This window comes from Indicator indicator, chromosome 1, assembly GCF_027791375.1.
Source record: "Indicator indicator isolate 239-I01 chromosome 1, UM_Iind_1.1, whole genome shotgun sequence".
NCBI lineage: Eukaryota > Metazoa > Chordata > Aves > Piciformes > Indicatoridae > Indicator > Indicator indicator.
Window position 1 is genome coordinate 123,620,588 of NC_072010.1, and position 20,087 is coordinate 123,640,674.

General features: G+C 35.8%; 1 protein-coding gene across 1 annotated transcript in view; it reads left to right on the forward strand.

Annotated features, from left to right (window-relative positions):
- Positions 1–20,087, forward strand: part of DMD (dystrophin) — an 851,798-nt gene that overhangs the window by 53,454 nt on the left and 778,257 nt on the right. The window contains exons 3-4 of the mRNA XM_054391265.1: positions 5,588–5,769; positions 6,721–6,843. Of these exons, the coding sequence (XP_054247240.1) occupies positions 5,588–5,769; positions 6,721–6,843 (305 nt within the window). The remainder of the gene's footprint in view (positions 1–5,587; positions 5,770–6,720; positions 6,844–20,087) is intronic.

A 20,087-nucleotide genomic window follows, 5' to 3' on the forward strand; every position in this document is an offset into this window, starting at 1 on the left:
AAATCTTACTTGTTTTTTCTTGCTATTTTAGATCAAACAGTTATGTGTTTACTAATGCACTGTCATACAGTTTCAGCTGCAGATCTAGGTTAATCGAAGGTGGAAGATGAAGGATAGGAAGTTGCATAGAAACATGAGGAATTTTTTTCCTTGTGAGGGTGCCAGAACAGTGGAACAGGCTGCTCAGGGGGGTTGTGGAGTCTCCCTCTCTGGAGATATTCAAAACCCTCCTGAATACATTCCTGTGTGATCTGCTCTAGGTGATCCTGCTCTGGCAGGGCAGTTGGACTAGATGATCTTTTGAGATCCCTTTCAGCCCCTAGCATTCTGTGATTCTGTGAAAACCTGATCAAAATATGTGATTTAGTTTTTACGGAAGTTCATTCAAAATGCTTCTGTGGGACTTGTCAGGCAGATGTTAGTTTGATTCTGTCTAATCTCAACACTATTTAGCTTATCTGCTGTGCATCTTTTCAGTCCTTTCTAACCAGATGTATTTGCAGATAGGATTGTAATAATTGCTAATTGTTAGGATCATTAATAAGCCTTCAAATAAAAACCTTTGATAGAAGAAAAAACAACGCCGTCCATTTGCCAGGGAAAAATGCTCATAGTATCTGAAAATTAAAATTATCTTTGAGAACTTCCTTCAGTGTTCTGGAAGGGAGGGCAATGTTTGTTTTTTTTTATACAGTCTTTAAAATATCATGTGGGACAGAAGCAAAAAATATTAAATTTTAATTATTACTGTTGCTATGGAAACCAACGGTATTAGATTATTTATAGGACTTAAAAGTTTTCTATGTTTTCTACTCTGTGATTATCTGAAAATCCTGCCTACTTCTTTTGAGGACAAAAGATTTCTTGTAGTTCTTGGATTCAAGATTTATCTTACTCCTCATCACTGTATAAGGCAAAGTGTTTCTCAGAATTTGCCTCTTAATGTGAAAAAAAACACATTGGCAATTTGTGTACTGTAATAGAATCTTTCTGGCTATTCCCCAAGCATTTAGGCTTTCTTCTTTCAAAGTTAATTTGCTACTGGTTTGATACAAAGAGTGAGTGGAATCAGAACAAATAGTTTCAGAAGTATTATTTAGTCAAAGCTTTGAGAAAACAGAATATTAACAAAGAGGAAGAGCTGTAAGTAGACTTGCATTTGAATATTGGAAGCAACATTTTCACAAATGCTTTTAATTTGTGTGTGGCCCTATACACATGACATTGTCTAATAAAATGCTGGATTCTGTTCTTGTTAGTAGATCCTTACAGTACTTTTTAATATGGAGCTTATTTAGGTGTTTTATGCCGTTCTCACTGTCATTCATCTCGTAAAAATGTTTCTTTCCACTAGAACTGGGAATGTTGGCAGGAAATTGCTCGTTGATAGGAAATGCAAATGCAAGAATAAACCAGATATAAACTGCAAAGCTTATAAAAATGTGCTGTTGGATGACTTTTCAAAGATGTTTACTTAATTTGTTTACTCTCTTGGCATTGCATCCTATAGAAAAGAATTTATTTCAGAATATTTCAGGTTTATTATAGTCACTCATCCTCCACAAACAATGAAACTTGCGGTTATGTTCATCAGAAAATGAAGAATATTTGTTAGCAAAAATCAAGCTGTAGTAAGTTTTTTATCAGGCAAATTGTTTCACAAATTATAAACCTCTAATAACAGGGATGAATTGGTGTTTATTTCATGATTTTAAAGTTCTGCAGTGATACCAGATTATTCCTGCTCTCTTGGGACTTGTTGCCCAGTAGCCATGTCTTGTTATTGTACATTAAAATTCATGGTTGAATTCTAGCTCTTACAATGTCTCCTTAGTATCAGACAGATTTTTCAGCCTGTATATTAGAAGTGTTTTGGTTTGTTTCTCTTTACTTTCTCAAATGTAAACCTCTTGAGACCTCCCTTGGAGAGACTAATCCTTCCAAATGGTCAGTGTGTAAAGTCAGGATCCTGTTCTGTTTCCTACAAAGGAGGGTTTTTTTTTTTCTTTCACTATAAAGAAACCACATCTAGGTAAGCCAGGCTATGAATCACATGATGCATCAAAAACTGTGTTGTGTGAACAATGTGTGACACTTTTCAGTCTGAGTGCAAGAAAGTCACTGTTTCCTTTCAAAAAATATTGATCTGCCATCATGAAGTTTTCTACAGCAGAAGGTACTTTTGTATAACTCTCTTATTTAAAGAGCTGGAATGGTTTCCAGAGCTCTCCAAAAGTCTTCCATGTTCTCAACTGATGCACAAATTATATTATTAATATGTGCTGATGTTATAATATTTCCCATTTAAAACTCTCTTTTTGGCTTGTAGTCCAGTTTGGTTTTATTCTTTTCGATCCTATCCTGGATGTTTGTTTTTGTCAAGAAGTGGAATGAAAACACTCAGAAAGTATTGTTTCTGAACTGAATTTGAAGAAGACACTTTGGTTTTGAAAAATATTCCTGGATAATTTAGATTTTTTTTGTTGTTGTTGTTTTTATTTTTTCTCTCAAAACCTGCATATGTTGTCTGCATAATGTATGTTGACTTCATTTTCTTAAATATCTGACATACTCTCCAAGATTTGGAGATCAGTATTTAAAAGGCTGGCTTGACAGGTATTTTGCCCCCAGAAATTAAAGCAGGCATATTGCCAAGGAATTAGTGAACTTCCATGCAAGTTCTTAAATTCAGTTTTATTCAATGCCTAGCTAATAGGACTTAAAAGATGCACCGGTCTTAACAGGTGGTAAAGACAATATCTTAGCAATATCTTCAGTACATTAAAAAAGAAAAAAAGAAATTAAAAAATATGAAGACAAAAGTAGAGGACAGGGCTGCAGAAGTCATTCCTATTCTGATAATTTAAGAGCCTGAAGAAACAAAAAAAAAAAAAAAAGAAAAGTTTGAGATTCCAGGCTTTGCAACAATGGTTGTTTAGCTGTCATTGTGTAATTAGTGCTGTTTAGTTTTTGTGATGAAATAATTAAATCTTTCCTTATTTGTCAGTGAATTCTGACAGCTGCATATGTACTTTTCATTTGTCAGATAGAACGGGTGAACAATTCTTGGCATGCACGTTGTTTGCAAAGCGCTTATTTCATTTATTATGTGAGGTATTTGTGTAGATAAGCGATCAAGTATTTACCTTTTGGATTGTCAGAACATTTTGAAAAGGAAACTAATGAACAACAAATGGTAAAATCACAGCTGACGTTGCTGTCTGTTCTTTCAGTGTGTACTCTTCCCTGTATAAAGCCAGAAGACATGGAGTATAACAAAATGAGGTTAAAATAGTAATGAGAAGACAAGATAGGGGTAGCAAAATACTCCTGGGGCTGAATTCTATCACAGAATTGAAGCCTGTGGTGACTGAGGGCTGTAAGCATGACAGGATTTGAAAAAGTCGTGTTTTGTTTATCGTTTTTAAAAATGCACATATTCTGTGTAAGTAGAACCAAACCTTCATGTCTGTCTTAATTTCTTAAGGAAAGATAATGAGATAATCAGAAAGCCAAACCAAAAATATCGAAAGGATGTCTTTTCTTGATTTGCAACCACATGTGAAGCATTTAAAATAAGGTGTCCTCCCTCATGTATTCTGCATTCTAGGAAAAGGGAATGGGGTGCCACCCTGTAGCATTATTGAGTCTCAGCAAAACCTCAGAGCTCTTGGCTTTAGGTCAGCTCTCATGTTAAAACAGTTATGGAATTAATGATGAATTTCTTGTACAACAGCCTTTACATCGTGATTCACTGGATTGAGTGTAGGAGGTAAACGTCAGTGGCAAATAACAAAGTAAATACTTCAAAGAGCTGCCACATGCCTCACATTTTTACAAATTGCTACTGGCTTGAAATGTTGAGTCAGGTAAACCATTTTTCCTGCTGATGTATATCATGGCCACGTGCAAAATCTGCAATCATTTCTGTGCTCATACAGAGTTTCTTGTACTTACTACTACTGTCTGCAGAGATTTTATAAGCTGGGTTTTTTTTGGCTTTTCTCTTACGTATTTTAACATCTGTGAATAATTCTTCCACAGAATTCATGAGTATAGGAGTAAGCAGAATAATAAAGCTATACAGCTATGGTAGAGCTCAGCTTCAGTGGTTGATTTACACAAACCCATTTGCTGGAAACACCTGCGAATATTTTTGTTTTATTATTATTTTTATTACATCAGTGTTGCTTGCAATGATTAAATAATGTGCTGAGTTGTATTGAATTTGTGTCTGGTATAGTTTTGGTATCAGAGAAGGGGGCTACTGTTCTGGCTTCTTTAAGAAGCTTTGAGAAGCTACCCTGGCTCCAAACTGGACCCACTTCTGGTCAAACCCAAGGCAATTAGCACCTCTGTGGTACTTAAGAGAGGCAAAACCTGTTGAGTGTGGTTTTGGAGATTCTTTTACTTTGAAGAGGAGTTGGGCAATGGAAGCAACCATACTAACATCAAGGTCAGTGAGGAAGGAGAGAGGGTGGCATACTGGAGCAGAGGTTCCCATTTGGCCTCTGGCTGAGCCCTTGCAGCTCTTAAAGATCAGCAGTGGGGCACAATCCTGTCTGTGACCCATGGAGGACCCCACACTGGAGCATGTGACTGCTTCTGAAGAAGGACGTGACTGATGCTGGAGTAATCTCTCACCTATTCTGAATCTGTCACCAAGACTGTGCTGGACTGAAGAACTCACACCTATTTGGAGGTTATGGAGGACTGTCTCTCATGGGAGGAAAGTCACATTGCAGCAGGGGAGAACTGTGAAGAGTTTTCCACCTTAAGAGGAAGGAGTGGAGTGGCAAAATCAAGATGTGATGGACAGACTCCTATTCCCTGCTCTTCTGCCCCACTGGTGGGAGAGGAGATAGAGAAATCGAAAGCATCCTGAGCCTGAAAAGAAGGGAGGGATGAGGGACAAGTGTTTTTAAGATGTGGTTCTGTTTATCACTGCCCTACTTGGATTCAGTTGTTAAATGGTGGTCATTGTGTTGTTTAAATTAAATCAGTTGTTTCATCTGAGTCTGTCTTTTGCTTGTGACCATAACTGGTGAGCGAGCCCTCTTTGTCCTTTGTCTCAACACCTTTGAGGTTTTTGTTGTATTTTCTCCTCCCCAACCCACCAAAGGGAGGTAGGAGTGGGAAGTGTGTGCATGGTTGCTTTATTGGAGCTGAGTGGACTTAAACCAGGACAAGCACCACAAGGCACGACTGTGAAATTCAGCTCGTCCTTATTTATTTACTTTTAACTGCAGTATTCATACAGCACAAGAAAATAGACTTTTTCCTATCTCTGGTCCTGCTTACTGAGGATCACAGTGTCACACTGTATACTGTGTGCATTTTGACTAAAGAAACATAGAGAGAATGTTCATGTTGAATGGTGTTAATGGTTGCCTTTGTAAACTTTGGCTCCCTCTCATTGGTATGCAAGTTTACTCTCTAATTCTGGAACTGATTTTAAGGTTTTAATTAGTCTCTAGAGAACTCAAGTGGACAAAAGATTGCTCATTAGTCTATCAACTTTCCATGAAGCTGTCTGGCTTGTGTCTAATGTGGAAACAAAAATGATGAATGTTAATTTGCCTTCCAGATGTTGCCACTGCCTGTCCAGATAAGAAGTCCATCTTAATGTACATGACCTCTCTCTTCCAAGTTCTGCCCCAGCAAGTCACCATGGAAGCCATCAGGGAGGTGGAGATGTTGCCACGACACTCAAGGGTCACCAAGGAAGAACATATAAAAGTACATCATCAAGAGCGTTTTTCACAGGAAGTGAGTTATTTCACTTTTCTGCTTTCATCTTGCTGCTCTAAAGTGGTTGTTTCCCTTACCTATCCCGTAAATTTTGTATCTGATAGCCAGTGGAAGGCAAAAAAATCAGTCAGAATGAAGAAAGTTGTTTCATCATAGGCAAGTCAGATGTGCTTGCCTGCATGGACTCTACTTTCATACTTCTTTTCACCTTGCACTGGGCTATTTTAAAAGTAACTATTCAGCAAATAAGGATTTTGCACTTTTTTTACAGCACTGGGTGCTTTAATTGTGGAAGGGCACCACAAGGAATGACAGAGATACTGGGGGAGAGTTTACATTTAAATAGCCAGGTAGAAACATTTTAACTTTCTTAGAGAGTGGCAATTGATTTCTCCATTTTTGTGATACGCTTTTAATTTTTTAGCATTTTGTTTACATGAACATTAATTTAAGATCATCTGTTTGCAGCTCACAGTTGGTCTCCCAAAAACCTCATCTAATATTTAGAATTAATTTATGCTTGCTATGTCATTTATGTTTTTCACTGAAATTATCAGACAATCTCTGCTGAAGCACTTAGTGGATTTTAGGTCTAGTATACTTGTCTGAATTTAATGTGTAACTTGCTTTTGGGATGCTCAGTCTCTATTTTAGAGTATACTAAGCAGATGAGTATTGGTTCTGTTTATTCAGGATGATCACTTGGGTTTTGAGCCTTTGTTTGTAAATTATGAAGAACCATCAGTTTACATTGGTATTCTACTAGTATTGAATCCTGACAGTTTATTGCTTTTGGAAAGGATGTCAGATTAAATGAGAGCTTTCCTTAATACCATCACAAAGTCCTCAGAAAATATTACTGCTAATGACCTTCCTCCTTCTTTTTCTTCACTTTAAAAAATATTACATCTAGAATCCAAGCTCCTATCCATATGTCTCTTCTTTCTGCCTCTAATTTCTTCTTTGTAGGTCACAGTCAGTGTACCCCAGGGACCTTCACCTTCTCCTAAACAACGATTCAAAAGTTATGCATACACACAAGCTGTGTATGTCACATCCCCTGACCAAAAAAGGAGGCAGGTTCCTCCACAGGTCTGTCAGTATTGTTGTTTGGTTTAAAAACCGCTTTATTAAGCTTGTGCTTGGAGTGAAAAACTTTGCACATTCTGCTTATACTCAATCTTGCTGACCTACTTTTCTTTTTCCAGGTTATTTTTAGCATCTTTTGTGTGGTTGGTTTTTTTTTTTTTTTTAATATTTATTTGTTTTGTGCTTGATTATTAGGGGTGAACAGTATTCAAAATCCACTGTTTCAGAATTATAAACTGATTCCTCTGTTAAGTATTTTTTTTAATATTATCTTAGAAGATGTTACAGTGGAGAGCTGGAATCCCCCTCCCACACTGACAATAACCAGGCTAACTCAGTTGGGAAGAAAATGAAGCTGTATGTACAGGCAAAACTACAATCTATGATGGAATCTAATTAATATGTACAAATATACACTATTCACAACGTTTAAAAATATATGCAATCAACAGAAAAACACAACAAAGCCCTCTGGCCCCGAGAGGGACTGTGCTTCTTTCTAACTCACCCACCCCCCACCCCCTTCCCAAAGCAGGCAAAAGGGAAGAAAGCCAAGAAGCCAAGAGGTTTGTTAAACTTAGCTTGTCAAGGTCATCATGCCAGTATGTTATCCACAGCCAGAAGAGAAGTGCAGAGCAGACAGACTGAGAGATGGACTGCCCGTACCTTGTTTTGAGTACTGACTCTTAAACATTTCTATCTCTCCAATGGAAGTGTTTAGAATAATCATTATTTTGCTTTCTTACACCCAATTGTGATTTATTTACATTCTTTCACTTTTCTGCTTGAACTTTGTGAGGAAAAATTAAAGACAGTCTTAAAACCATCACAAAAGAATATTTAAAAAAACCCAAACCAATCATAAGATGTATTTGGCATCTATTATATTTTTGTCTCAGGTTTGATTACAGAAAAATAAGAACCATTATTTTTCTCTTTGGTTTCCTAACCTGCATATCTCTTAAAGAAAAGAAGAAGTGATGGCATTTCTCAGTAGGTTACTGTAGTTGGAAAGAAGAAAGAGGAAACATTAATTTTAGTATTCTTTGTATGACCTGGAGTGTTAGACTGAAACAGCTGGACATTTTTTTCCTGAAAGGCATCATGCCAACATTCAGATTAGGATTTTGTATTTGGTTAACTTTTAAATACCTGTAGTAGTTTAATAAAAGTTGTTTCAAGCAAACCTCATAATGAGCATTTCAGTAGTCAGAAGTTTTATTAGTTTTGACAAGTGTGAGAGCCAAAGGTCACATTGCATAAGGCAATGTGCTTTCCTTTCTTTACTCTGGGGAAAAAAAGATCTTCATGTATTTGGCAGTACAGTATGAGTGAGCTCATGGAGATTTAATTCCATTTAACCTCTAAAAATTTATTGAGAAATTACACTTCAATTTAGCACCATGTTTCCAAATTTGCTCTTTGAGTGACAGGTGTTTTACTGAGTAATGACTACCCTTAAATACTCCAGGAAAGAAATGCTGTGCACATAAGCATGAGCCCTGCTACATTATACTAACATTACATGTGTTGCAGTGATGATTAATAAAGCTTTTAAACAAGGTGTTTAAAACTAATATAATGGTTTTCTGTTACTTAGATATTATACTGATAATGGAGAAGACTGAAGAGTTATGATATAGTTGTTTTCTTGTTTTTTTTTTTTTTTTCCCCTGAACTACATTTATTGAGATCAGTTGTGGACTTTGCCAGTACCCCTAGCATGAAGCATAATGTACAAGATGATATAATTTAAGTAATTTATATAGTTCTTAAAATGTACTAAGAAAATACAATTCTATGATTTAGTCCTCATTTTGCTTTTCAGTTTTCAGATCTTGTCTTCCTGATTTGGAAGCTTTGTCTATGGCACTTATGCAGTAACTATGATTATAATACTACAGTTCTGCTAATTTGGCAGAATTTGAAGACCTACCTGGAACTGAGCCCTATCGTGCTAGAACCACAATAAAATATTAACATATTATTATTAAGAAATAAAAAGCATTCACTTAAAAATCATAAATTATAATAACCAGGCACTCTCATTATAATCAAGATTGAATTGCAAATAGTACCCATTAATATGACAATTCAATATATGCAATTCTTAATCAGTATTAATGATTTTTTTTTTTTTTGCATCCATCTATGTATTTCTTGAAGAAGAGATGTCATCTAACTATTAAAACAAATTGATAATCCTGGTAAATTAGAGATACAGCTCTAGATAGAGATAAAGCTGATGCACCTTAATAGTTTTATAGAACTAAAACAAATATTATTTCCTTTGCAATTCTTAGTAGCCTTCCAGTTTTCAAGATTTTGTTTTGTTTTGTTTTTATTTTCCCCTAGTATTTTGTAAAGTTTAGGAAACTGTCTATCATTTCCATCTACTTATCAAAGAAAAATTTCAGTTGATGTCATTTACCATGGTCTGCCAGTTTCAACAGTGTCTTAGGTGCTGTCATTAAGATGCAAGATTTTCACTGAGTTTTTGAAAGTTATCCTGCAAATTTGACTAAGATATCATATATCTGTGGTTGGGAATTGCAAAAATGAAATGAGATACATTCTCCAAGCTCCGTATTGGCAAGAAGGAGTAATAATTTCCTCTTACAGCTTCATCTGTCAATGTCCTTTCCTTTTATTTTCTGTGCTTCTCTGTTCTTCTGTGTCACACTTCAGTTTCCCTATCTTCATATTTCCTAATCATAGAATCATTTTGGTTGTAAAAGACCTCTAAGATCGAGTCCAACCATCAACCTAGCACCACCATGTCCATTAAACCATGTCCCAAACTGCCATGTGATGACTCCACCACCTCCCTGAGCAGCCTATTCCAATATCTGACCTCTCTTTCAATAAAAGACATTTTTCCTAATATCCAATCTAAATCTCTCCTGGTACAAATGACAGGCCATTCCTTCTCATTCTATCACTTGGTACTAGGGAGAAGAGAGCAACACCCACCTCACAACCACCTCCTTTCATACAGTTGTGAAGAGCTATAAGGTGTCCCCTCAGTCTCCTCTTCTCCAGGCTAAACAGCCCTAATTCCCTCAGCTACTCCTTATAAGACATGTTCTCTAGACCCTTCACCACCTTCATTGTCCTTCCCAATCTAATTCACCCTTCCTATCTGAGTTCTTATTCCATCTGTCACCTGGAAGTATACCTGAAAGCCCTCATATTTTAGTTGTACAAATTTTGGCCAACATTTCTATGTTCCTCCCAAGTGGCCGTTTAAAAATTTTAAGGCTGATTAAAAAAAAAAAAAAAAAAAAAAAAAAAAAGAAAAGAAAAAGAAAAAAATGTAGCAACAATACTTCCTTTCTTGCTTTGTCTGTCTTTTTTAAATAACATTTTGTCACAGAGGAGACTATCGTTTCCTCTTAGCTTGATACTGTGTCAATCTTTTGTGGGAATGATGGATTCTATTTAAATGCAAATAGTCAAATAATATGGAGACTGTCAAACATTTTACTACTTAGTTTATGCATTCAGTGATTTTGAAAGATGCACTGACCATGGATTTCATCTCCATATATGAAGCTTATTTTACTCATTTCCTTGAGTATTCACCTTTGATATATGATCTAATTTAAAAGATGGATTCTTGCTTTGCATTCTTTCCTTACACATAACTAAACCTTTCAAATGAAAAAAAAAATAATGAAGACATGAACTTGTATCTCTTGGAAAACCTCTCCAATCAACAGAAGAGTTTACCACACAAAAACAATTTAAAATGTTTGTCTATAACATTATTCCAAACAGCTTTATTATTATCAATTTATTAACAGTCTCTGTATATCATGTGAGCTTCTCAATACTATGATAAAGTTTTTTTGTTTATAATTTTAGATAATATTACTTTATTTTTAAATTTAGCTTTCTAACTGTTTTTCTTAATGATTGGTATGTCTACAGATGACATTAATAAAATAAGAGAACAGAGATAACTTCATGTTAGTCTAATCATATATTTCTGCCACCATCTGAAAATAATCATTAGCCCCAGAAAAGAAAAAAATGACTAAACCAAACCAGACCAAAACTCACCCCAGAAACAAAAAAAACCCAACCACCCCCCAAATCAAACCAGAATAAAACCAAAACAAATAAAGGACCCCAAAACAAGCAAACAAACAAAATCTCACAACAAAACACTGAGAAACCTAACCCAAAGAAATACTGCAATGCTGATGCAGCAGCAGAATGTTTTGCTCACTTGCTCAGGAACAGGAGAGAAAGTTTGCTCCAGACTCTCCTTTTTCTTAATGATTTTTTCAGGCCCTTGTTTACCCCAATAGCTTCATCTCAGCTTTCTTTGCCTGATTGTCTGCAGAGTGTCAGAGGAGACATTTGTTTTAACATATAATAGCTTTCAGGGAATTACCTGAAGTCTTGGCTAAATGTCTATGAGCATGATGCAAGCACTAAGGATTCCACTTTCTAATTAGTATTACTTCTGGTGAGTGTTAATTGCATCACTTTTGTATAATTTAACCAAACTTTTTGTCTGATTTTTATTTAGCTGATGTAAAACTGAAGAACGTTTTGAAATAAGATAGCTTTAAAAAATGAGTAGAGGATATGAATTGTGCTTTTTGAAATGTAAGCTCTTACTTCAAGGAATTAGCTTTACGTTTTACTCTGTTAGAATAATTAGGATTTACGTGGATAAAACCTTTGTGCCCTCAGGTGCGTGTAATACTCCCCATGGCAAAACTGTGAATATTTTAGGTGTTTTAAATGCAAACATTGTTCTGTGTTTTAAATGCAAATGTTGGATTTGGAGAAGAATGAACAGTTAAGGGCCCACTCCCTTAAAGAGTTAATGGAAAGTTCTGTTGTCCTTTCCCCCAAATCATTATACTGTGAGAAAGGGGGTAAACATTTTTTTTTCCCTTCTATTTATAACAATTTTATCCTTTCAGGGTCTGTCTGCAACGCTTGGATTATTTGTTAGTTCACATTTGTAGAGCAGGCAGGTCTGCATGTTTACCTGAAGCAGTGACCTTTGAAAAGGCCAGATTGCTTATCTCTACTGATCATTAAAGTGCTGGCTTCTGCTGAATTTGAAGCAGCAGAAACTATATATTGTAATGCTTGTGTAGAAGATTTTCTCTGTAAGATACTGCATTATGTACTTGGTGGTTTTGGTGTGTGTGTGCAGTGTGCAAGTGTACAGTGCAAGATAGCCAAAGATTTTCCGTGTTGATTTGAACAGCAGAGGCATTTCTGTGTACCCTGCTGTATTAAAGAATTTAGCTTTCTAGTTTTCTGAGATTTAAAAGTATTCTAGTCTATGTCATTAGTATGGTTGTATTAGCCTGAGGTTATCAATGAGCCTAGGGGAGAAGTAGGAAGTAATACCTTTAAAAGAGCATAGTTTTAAAAGATAATACTTTCTAAAAGACCAACACATTTGCAGAGGGAGAGGGGAGAGGGGTGGATGTGTATGGGACAGACAGTTTTTTTAGATGATCAAACCTCTGCAGAAATTCCAGTTCTGAAAGTACAACAATTACACAGCCAAAATGAGAAGTTTGGAAATTTAAAAAAAGTCTGGATCAATATGGTGTTTGGAATTTATCCACAACCTTTCTACTGAAAGTGTTTATTAGAACTTAGTTCAGCAAAGGAGTAATACATATATTTTGATGGCTGGCCAGTAGATGTTACTTAATCAGGTGGTGTTTTTAGGTTTTCTCTAGGAAAAAAAGCTATAATAACCAGGCACTCTCATTATAATCAAGATTGAATTGCAAATAGTACCCATTAATATGCCAATTCAATATATACAATTCTTAATCAGTATTAATGATTTATTTTAATTTTTTTTTGCATCCATCTATGTATTTCTTGAAGAACAGATGTCATCTGACTATTAAAACAAATTGATAATCCTGGTAAATTAGAGATAGATAATATTTTCTCTATGTATTTGAAGCTGATGTACCTTAATAATCCTATCGAACTAAACCAAATATTATTATGCATGTAGGACAAAACTTTTTAGATGATCAAACCTCTGCAGAAATTTTAGATCTGAAAACACAATAAAACACAGCCAAAATGAGAACTTTGGAAATTTAAAAATTGTATGGTGTTTGGAATTTATCCACAATCTTTCTACTGAAAGTGTTTGTTTTATTAGATCTTAGTTTAGCAAAGGAGTAATACATATATTTCGACAGCTAGCCAGCAGACATTACTTAATCAGGTGATATTTTTAGTTTTTCTCTAGGACAAAATAAGCTGCCTATGTTGAAACTGTACAAACTTGTCTGCTTCTTGAACAGTTTAAGTTTTCATTGTTCGTCTTTTTGTTATGCAACTGCTCTGATTCATTAAGACTTATACAAAGAAAGCTATCATTGCCTAGCTTCCTTTCACTCTTAAAGTGGATTCATTGATATTCTGGATGCAAACAGCTTCTGGTTATATGATTATTTTGTTGTTGTTTGGTTTTAGGTGCCTGTTTGAGGGGTTTTGGGGGGTTGGGCTTGTTTTTTGCTGTTTGGCTGTTTTGAGGGAAAAAAAGAGCTTTGATTGTTTGATTGATTGTGCTAGAATTTATGTCTCAAGTAGTCCCAGTGAACTGAATGATGAAATACCTTTAGCAATTTCAGAGCAGAGATGCACTAGTGTTAGAGACTCTTATGCGTAGGGGCTGCATTTTGAGGTGTTCACAGGCTTTGTGGTTTTGTTACCTTTAACATATCTTTAACATACATTTCTATCCTTTGCCTCCAATGATATAGTGTTGGTGACCTAATGCTGTTAGCTTGTAAGAGGGAACTAGTGTGATAGGAGAGGTCTGGGCTTATTAATGTGGCACTAGTGGTCCATCTGCCTTGATTAGCTGGATAAAATAGTGCTGCTGACTGAAATGTTTGAAGACTTTTTGGGGGATGTTATTGCATGCAGCTTAGCTTCCTGGGAAGTAGTACAAAGATCTTTTGGCAATGGTACATCATATCAACATGAACTATTTAGTTTTGACAATCTGAAGTAAGAGGTACTTTTTTTTTTTTTAATTCAACTTAAAATATTTTCATATTTCACTGCTATAAAAGTTTAAAAGCAGTAATAGAGCAGAAATTTGTAATAAAAGCCCTTGGCACCCCCCCAGGCACACTGCTTGCTCATATTCAGTTGATTGTCAGTTAGAATCCCAGGTCCCTTTCTGCTAGAATTCTTTCCAACCAATTCCCCAAGCCTGTATCATTGCTTGGGGTTGTGACCTGGGTGCAGGACCTGGCATTTGGCCTTGTTGAAGCTCATCCTGTTAATGTTGGCCATCAATCCAATCTATCCAAGTCGCCCTGCAGAGCCTCCCTACTCTTGTGCAGATCAACACTCCCACCTAACTTGGTGTCATCTGTGAACTTACTGATGACACACTCTGTCTTCATCAAGGTCATCAATAAAGATGTTAAACAGAAGTAGTCCCAACACTGAGCCCTGAGGAACACCACTTGTGACCAGCTGCCAGCTGGATTTATATATAATTATATACATAATATATATAACAATATATATATTTACATATATCAATTTCATAAACCATTTTTTTTCAGTGGATAGTTCAGTTTGTGAATTTTGAACTGATTATTTGTCTTAGGCTTTAAGAAAAGGAAATCCAATCCAACACAAACCAGTACTTATGAACAGTTCATTTTGGTTTTAAAAGGAAAATAGCAATTCTTCAGTTGTATGTATTTTTCACTACCATCATTTCATGAAGAAAAAAGAGGCTGCTGTTAATTGTATACACAGAAAATAAGCTAACAGAAATGTTTGCTATTTGTAGAAACCATTAGGGGAAATGCAGTGTTCCTGTACTCAGTAATAGTTTGCTAGGAGTAACTTGTTGAGTTTTAATTTGACAGTAGGATCAAGAAATAGAGATTCTACAACACTGTATTCATGCTAAATGGTATTGCAGTGTGAAAACAATGTCTACATGATTGCAGAGGTTTTCTTATCTGCATTACATTTGCAAATATTGTGAGGAATAACAAATTTATTCCATTGCACAATATAGGTTGTATCTTACTTCTGACTCTTTGTCATTATGCAATTTTCAGTATGATTACCTTTTCAAAAACACTCTCTAATCTGCTTATAATTGTCTGCTCCTTTACAGAACACAGTTTGCTTCCAGTATCTGTGGTCTTAAAAATTAGCTTCATTATTTCTCTGACCTTATTTATTCCTACTCACGTTCTTAATCACAATGCTATTCTGTCTTGTCTGTGTCACCAAGTAAATGCTTTCTCTATTATGCTGAACCATGTTTTGTTACTTTAGTCTTTTTCTGTCACTTTTAAATTCAGCCTCAAAGTAATTCTTTGCTGCATTGTTGGCTTTTAAACTAAGTTTTAGCAATTCATTCATGTTCAGCCTCCTAATTTTCCAAACTTCTCTTTTCACCCTTCAACCTTGTTTCTGGCTTTGTTCTCATGCTATTGCAGTGGATATTTGATTTAATATCTACAGTTAATAGTCATGTGTTAGGACATTTTATTAAATATGAACATATTTTTAAATGATATAGGGAAGTGTAACAATGTGTGAAAGTACACAGATGAAGCATCTGCAGTTCTTTTCTGCCACATGGGGGCAAAAGTATTTGATAAACTACGTAAAGATTCTGTTTCAACATTCTGGTAGTCATCTGAAGAACTAAAATATGTAATTTAGTTCTAGGAGAGAACTAAATAAGTATATATGTATATAAAAAACTAAACAAGTCTGCAGTTCCACAACTAAGAAATTGCTCTTTGCCAGATCTCAACTGGAAAATGAAAGATTAAAAGGAAGCGTAAAGGAAGAAAGAATAAATGTAAAGAAGCATATAATTTCAAAATGGTACATTTATAATACCTTTTCTGAGCTTAATATTTCTGTATTATTAGTGTCTGTTAAAGAACTTAGCAGCTACTCAACCACTCCTCAGTTGTACGTTGCCCCTGTAGTGAATAAGAGATTAACAAAAATACCCTCACTGTTCTTGAACTATGCTTTCATACCTGCCTCATTAGTGGTTAATTCCTAGTCATTATTTTAATTAAGCAAATTCCCTCCCTCTTGGCAGAACCTGAAAGTAAATTTGGATCGCATCACCTCAAATGACCTCACTGCAGTTACATTTTTGTTTAATAAACATGTTTTACATGTTATAACAATTATACCTCAGTTAGCAGGTATAGTTTAATGTGAACTGCAATTATAAATGTATGAGAGCATAATGGTCTTTAGAATATATTTCTATATAGCTATTTTCAGTTGCCTTTTGTTTTGTCATGTCAAAATAACAAAGATATGTAGTTCATATCTGCAAGAGAAGAAATAATGTTATTTCATTATACATGCTACATATATAAAAACTCCAAATATATTATCCCTGAAACAGTAATCACAGATCAGTGTTTTTGTTCTAGGTCAGAAGAATTTTTCATGCCAAAACTTTCAAAATAGCATGTGTTAACACGTAGAGCTGCAAAAAAAAATTTGACCTACACCTGACTGATTAAAAGTATTGAAACATCTGTATAATTCTCACTTACCCTTCACTGTTTCATGGCTCATGTATTCCCTGAGCTAGATTTGGTGTTTCTATACTTAAAAATTCTCAGTGGGTTTTTATCCTGTCTGGGGTTTTTTGTTTGTTTGTTTATTTGTTTGGGTTTTTTTTCAGCTTGTTGCTTTTCTTTGTAAATATTTAGAGGATTTTTTTTTTTTAATATAGTTTTCCAGAAATATTTCTTGGTAGTTCCTGTTATTACTATCTATTGAAAAAAATCTTTGTAATATTTTCTGTATTATTCCCCAGTTTATAAGCCTAAGGCTCTGCATTCAGAAGATGAGAAAAACCTTATTGTGAGATGATTTGCTATCATTTTATCTCATTTCCAGCTTTTTATTTATTCTTCAGAGCATGTAGTTACAAGCAAGGTGGTCACGCTATAGAATTTGGGAAGAAAAAAAAAAACAAACCACGACACTAAATCACTTGAACCTCTTCTGCAGCAGCTTTTTTGTTACCTTTTAATTTGAAATTTAAAATGTATTTTTTGAAGTGGCTTTTCTTGGAGGAGAGCCTCTTTAATAGAAGCTGAAATACATTTAGGGAAAGTTTAAATGTAATAAGGATAAACCACATAAGAGCCATGAATGGGGTATTCAGCCCATTCGAGCAAATTTGACTATTTAAGATTTAGAGATGACTTTGCAAAACCACCTTTCTTTAATCATGCCTTCCAGCTATAATAGCATGTAATGTGCAACACTCTGACATCTCCAGGACCTCAACCTCAGCTTCACAGAAACTAATTAATATGTCCACTAATTGGCTCTTATCCCAGAAACTTTATTTCTCAAAAGAAAAAAGAGTCATATTATAGATGTATCTCTTTATAGTTAATTGCTCTTGCTATTGATGCTTTTGAAGGCATTTTTTGATATTGTACTGTGTGAATATATAAAAAGAGGTTTGGAGTTAAATATTCTTATTGTGAAGACTAGATAGTCTGTAATGAAGATCCTGAAAAGAATTATCAAGGCTTAGTAGTCAGAAATGATAGCAGGATTGGTAGCTGACTGTAGTGATTAAAATAAGCTGAAAAATTAACTTCATTTCCTTGCATTAGAAAACAGCATAGATTAGGGCTAAAATACACTTCTTAATTAGTTGCTTTTGCTGATTAAAACTCACAGAAAATAAAACTAAATGCAATGCTGAATACAGGTCAACTAAGTTAAGATTTATGTATTTATAATTCTGCAAAGAAAGCATGAGAGACTGAGATCTCTGGGGCTACTTAGTCTTGAAAAGAGAAGACTGAGATGGGATTTGATCAATGTCTATAAATATCTGAGGGGTAGGTGTCAGGAGGAGGGGGCCAGGCTCTTTTTGGTGGTACACAGTGATGGGACAAGAAACAATGGGTTCAAACTAGAACACAGAAGATTTCACCTCAACGTGAGGAGAAAGTTCTTGACAGTGAGGGTGACAGAGCACTGGAACAGGCTCCCCATGGGAAGTTGTGGAGTCTCCTTCTCTGGAGACTTTCCAAACCCACCTGGATGCATTCCTGTGTGGACTATCCTAGGTGATCCTGCTCTGGCAGGGGGGTTGGACCTGATGATCTGTTGAGGTCCCTTCCAACCTCTGATATACTGTGATCCTGTGATAAAATTATGTAGTTGACAGTGTGGGTTGACAGATATTTTATCTTCTGTTCTTTATACTGTAGGACTTCTTGCTCCTGACATACCTCTGTGATAATGTTTGGCAATTTGGATTTTGGTCTGAGGGAGCAGACATTAAAGGATAGTAATATTCTGGCATGAAAATGTATGCATTTTCAGAGGTCTGTAGATTCATCACATACATGTATCCTAAACCAGCTAGTTTATTTCTACATGACTTCTGCATTGAAATTCTATTTTGTGAACAACTTCAGCAATGGCAGTCGATTTGTTATTTAAGCTTGCTCAAAGTTCCCTCATCTTTGTAAGAGCTAATTGCATCAGTGTGGAGAAGAGAAGGCTCCAAGGAGACCTTATTGTGGCCTTCCAGTACCTTAAGGGTCCTACAAGAAAGCTGGGGAGGGACTGTTTAGGGTGTCAGGTAATGACAGGACTAGGGGAATAGAAAAAAAGGTAGAAATGGGTAAATTCAGATTGGATGTTAGGAAGAAGACACTGGAACAAGTTGCCCAGGGAGGTGGTGGAAGCTTCATCCCTGGAGGTTTTTAAGGCCAGGCTGGATGTAGCTCTGGGCAACCTGATCTAGTGAGAGGTGTCCTTGCCCATGGCAGCGGGGGTTAGAACTGGATGATCCTTGAAGTCCCTTTCACCCTGACAATTCTGTGATTCTATTATCACCTACAAATTTCATGGAAGTTCATGCCATTTTGAAAACCAGGCTCTAAGGCAAATCAGGCTTACTTTCATAGCCAACTTTGATGGTCCATCATCAACAGTTCCTGTATCCATCGCATACATGGCTCACAGGCTCCAATTTTTTTTTGTTTTTTGGTGTGTGTGTGTGTAAACTCAACTGGAAGTACATTTAGTGTGCCTAAAAATACAGAACTGAAAGAATATGCAATCTGGAAAGTTTAATACTATTCAAATGTTCTTTGTATACTTGATTTTCTTCAATTTTTAAGCTCAGGCAGTTGAATGCAGCTTCCATTTTCACGTACCGGTGTGTTCTGTAGCTGTAAAACAAAACACGTTAAAGCAATAACCTGACATATCCTATGAGACTGTTTCCATAAGTTGTATTATATTCCCTAACAGAACTAGTTAAAATCAGTACAGTATCTATTGGCAGGCCCTCTGGGGGAAGCCCAGATGTTTGTTCCTTCTTACCTGTAAGTTCTTGTGAAATAGAGTGCCTCACAGTGATGAATTGAAATTAAAAAAAAAAAAAATTAAAATCAGCCTTGATTTATACCTTTCTGCCTCTTCCAGCCACTTCTTCAAATATATCACTGTCTGGCTGTGTTGTTGTGCAGGCTGCTTCTTGCTTCTGCCCTCTATTTAAGTCAGTTCTGTGGATTTCGACGTTTCACTAAGCAGAACAAAATTATTATTTTGTTTCTGGGTAGTTTCTCTTTTGCTTAACTCTGCGATTTGGTTCATCTGGCTCCAAGGTTACTGTTACTCTAGAACATGCTGCACTGAGCTGTTTTGAGAACTTTCTGCCTGTGAGGAGGCTCGGTGGCTCATTGGGCAGAAGCGATCTCCCTTCATCCAAGGGAATTCCACACAGCCCAGCCAGTCTCCATGGTGCAATGTAATAGAATAATTAAAAAAAGATTGCAGCTAGTATCTGTCACATAGGGTCAGACTGGTGGTGGTGTGCCTCTCTCAAGTGAGCAGAGCATGCCTATACCTGCCTGGTCCTGACTGTACAGGTGCACTTTTAATTCTTTGTGTAGCAACATATTCTACACAATTCATTGTGTAGCAAACAGCTTGCAATACCTTTTCTGTTACAGTGTGCAATATGGGGACTAGTGTGGTAGCTATTGAACTGTTTTGAGCATGATTTGGGGTGAGAGAATAAAGATTTTTTTAAAGCAGTCACTGTGAATGACTCTTTAAACAGTATGGGGACAGGCCTGAGAAATAATTTGTAAACATACAAGAAAAATGGGAGAAAAAAATTCATATATTACTTTGGCAAAGATTAGTCCTCAGGTAAAGTGACAGTA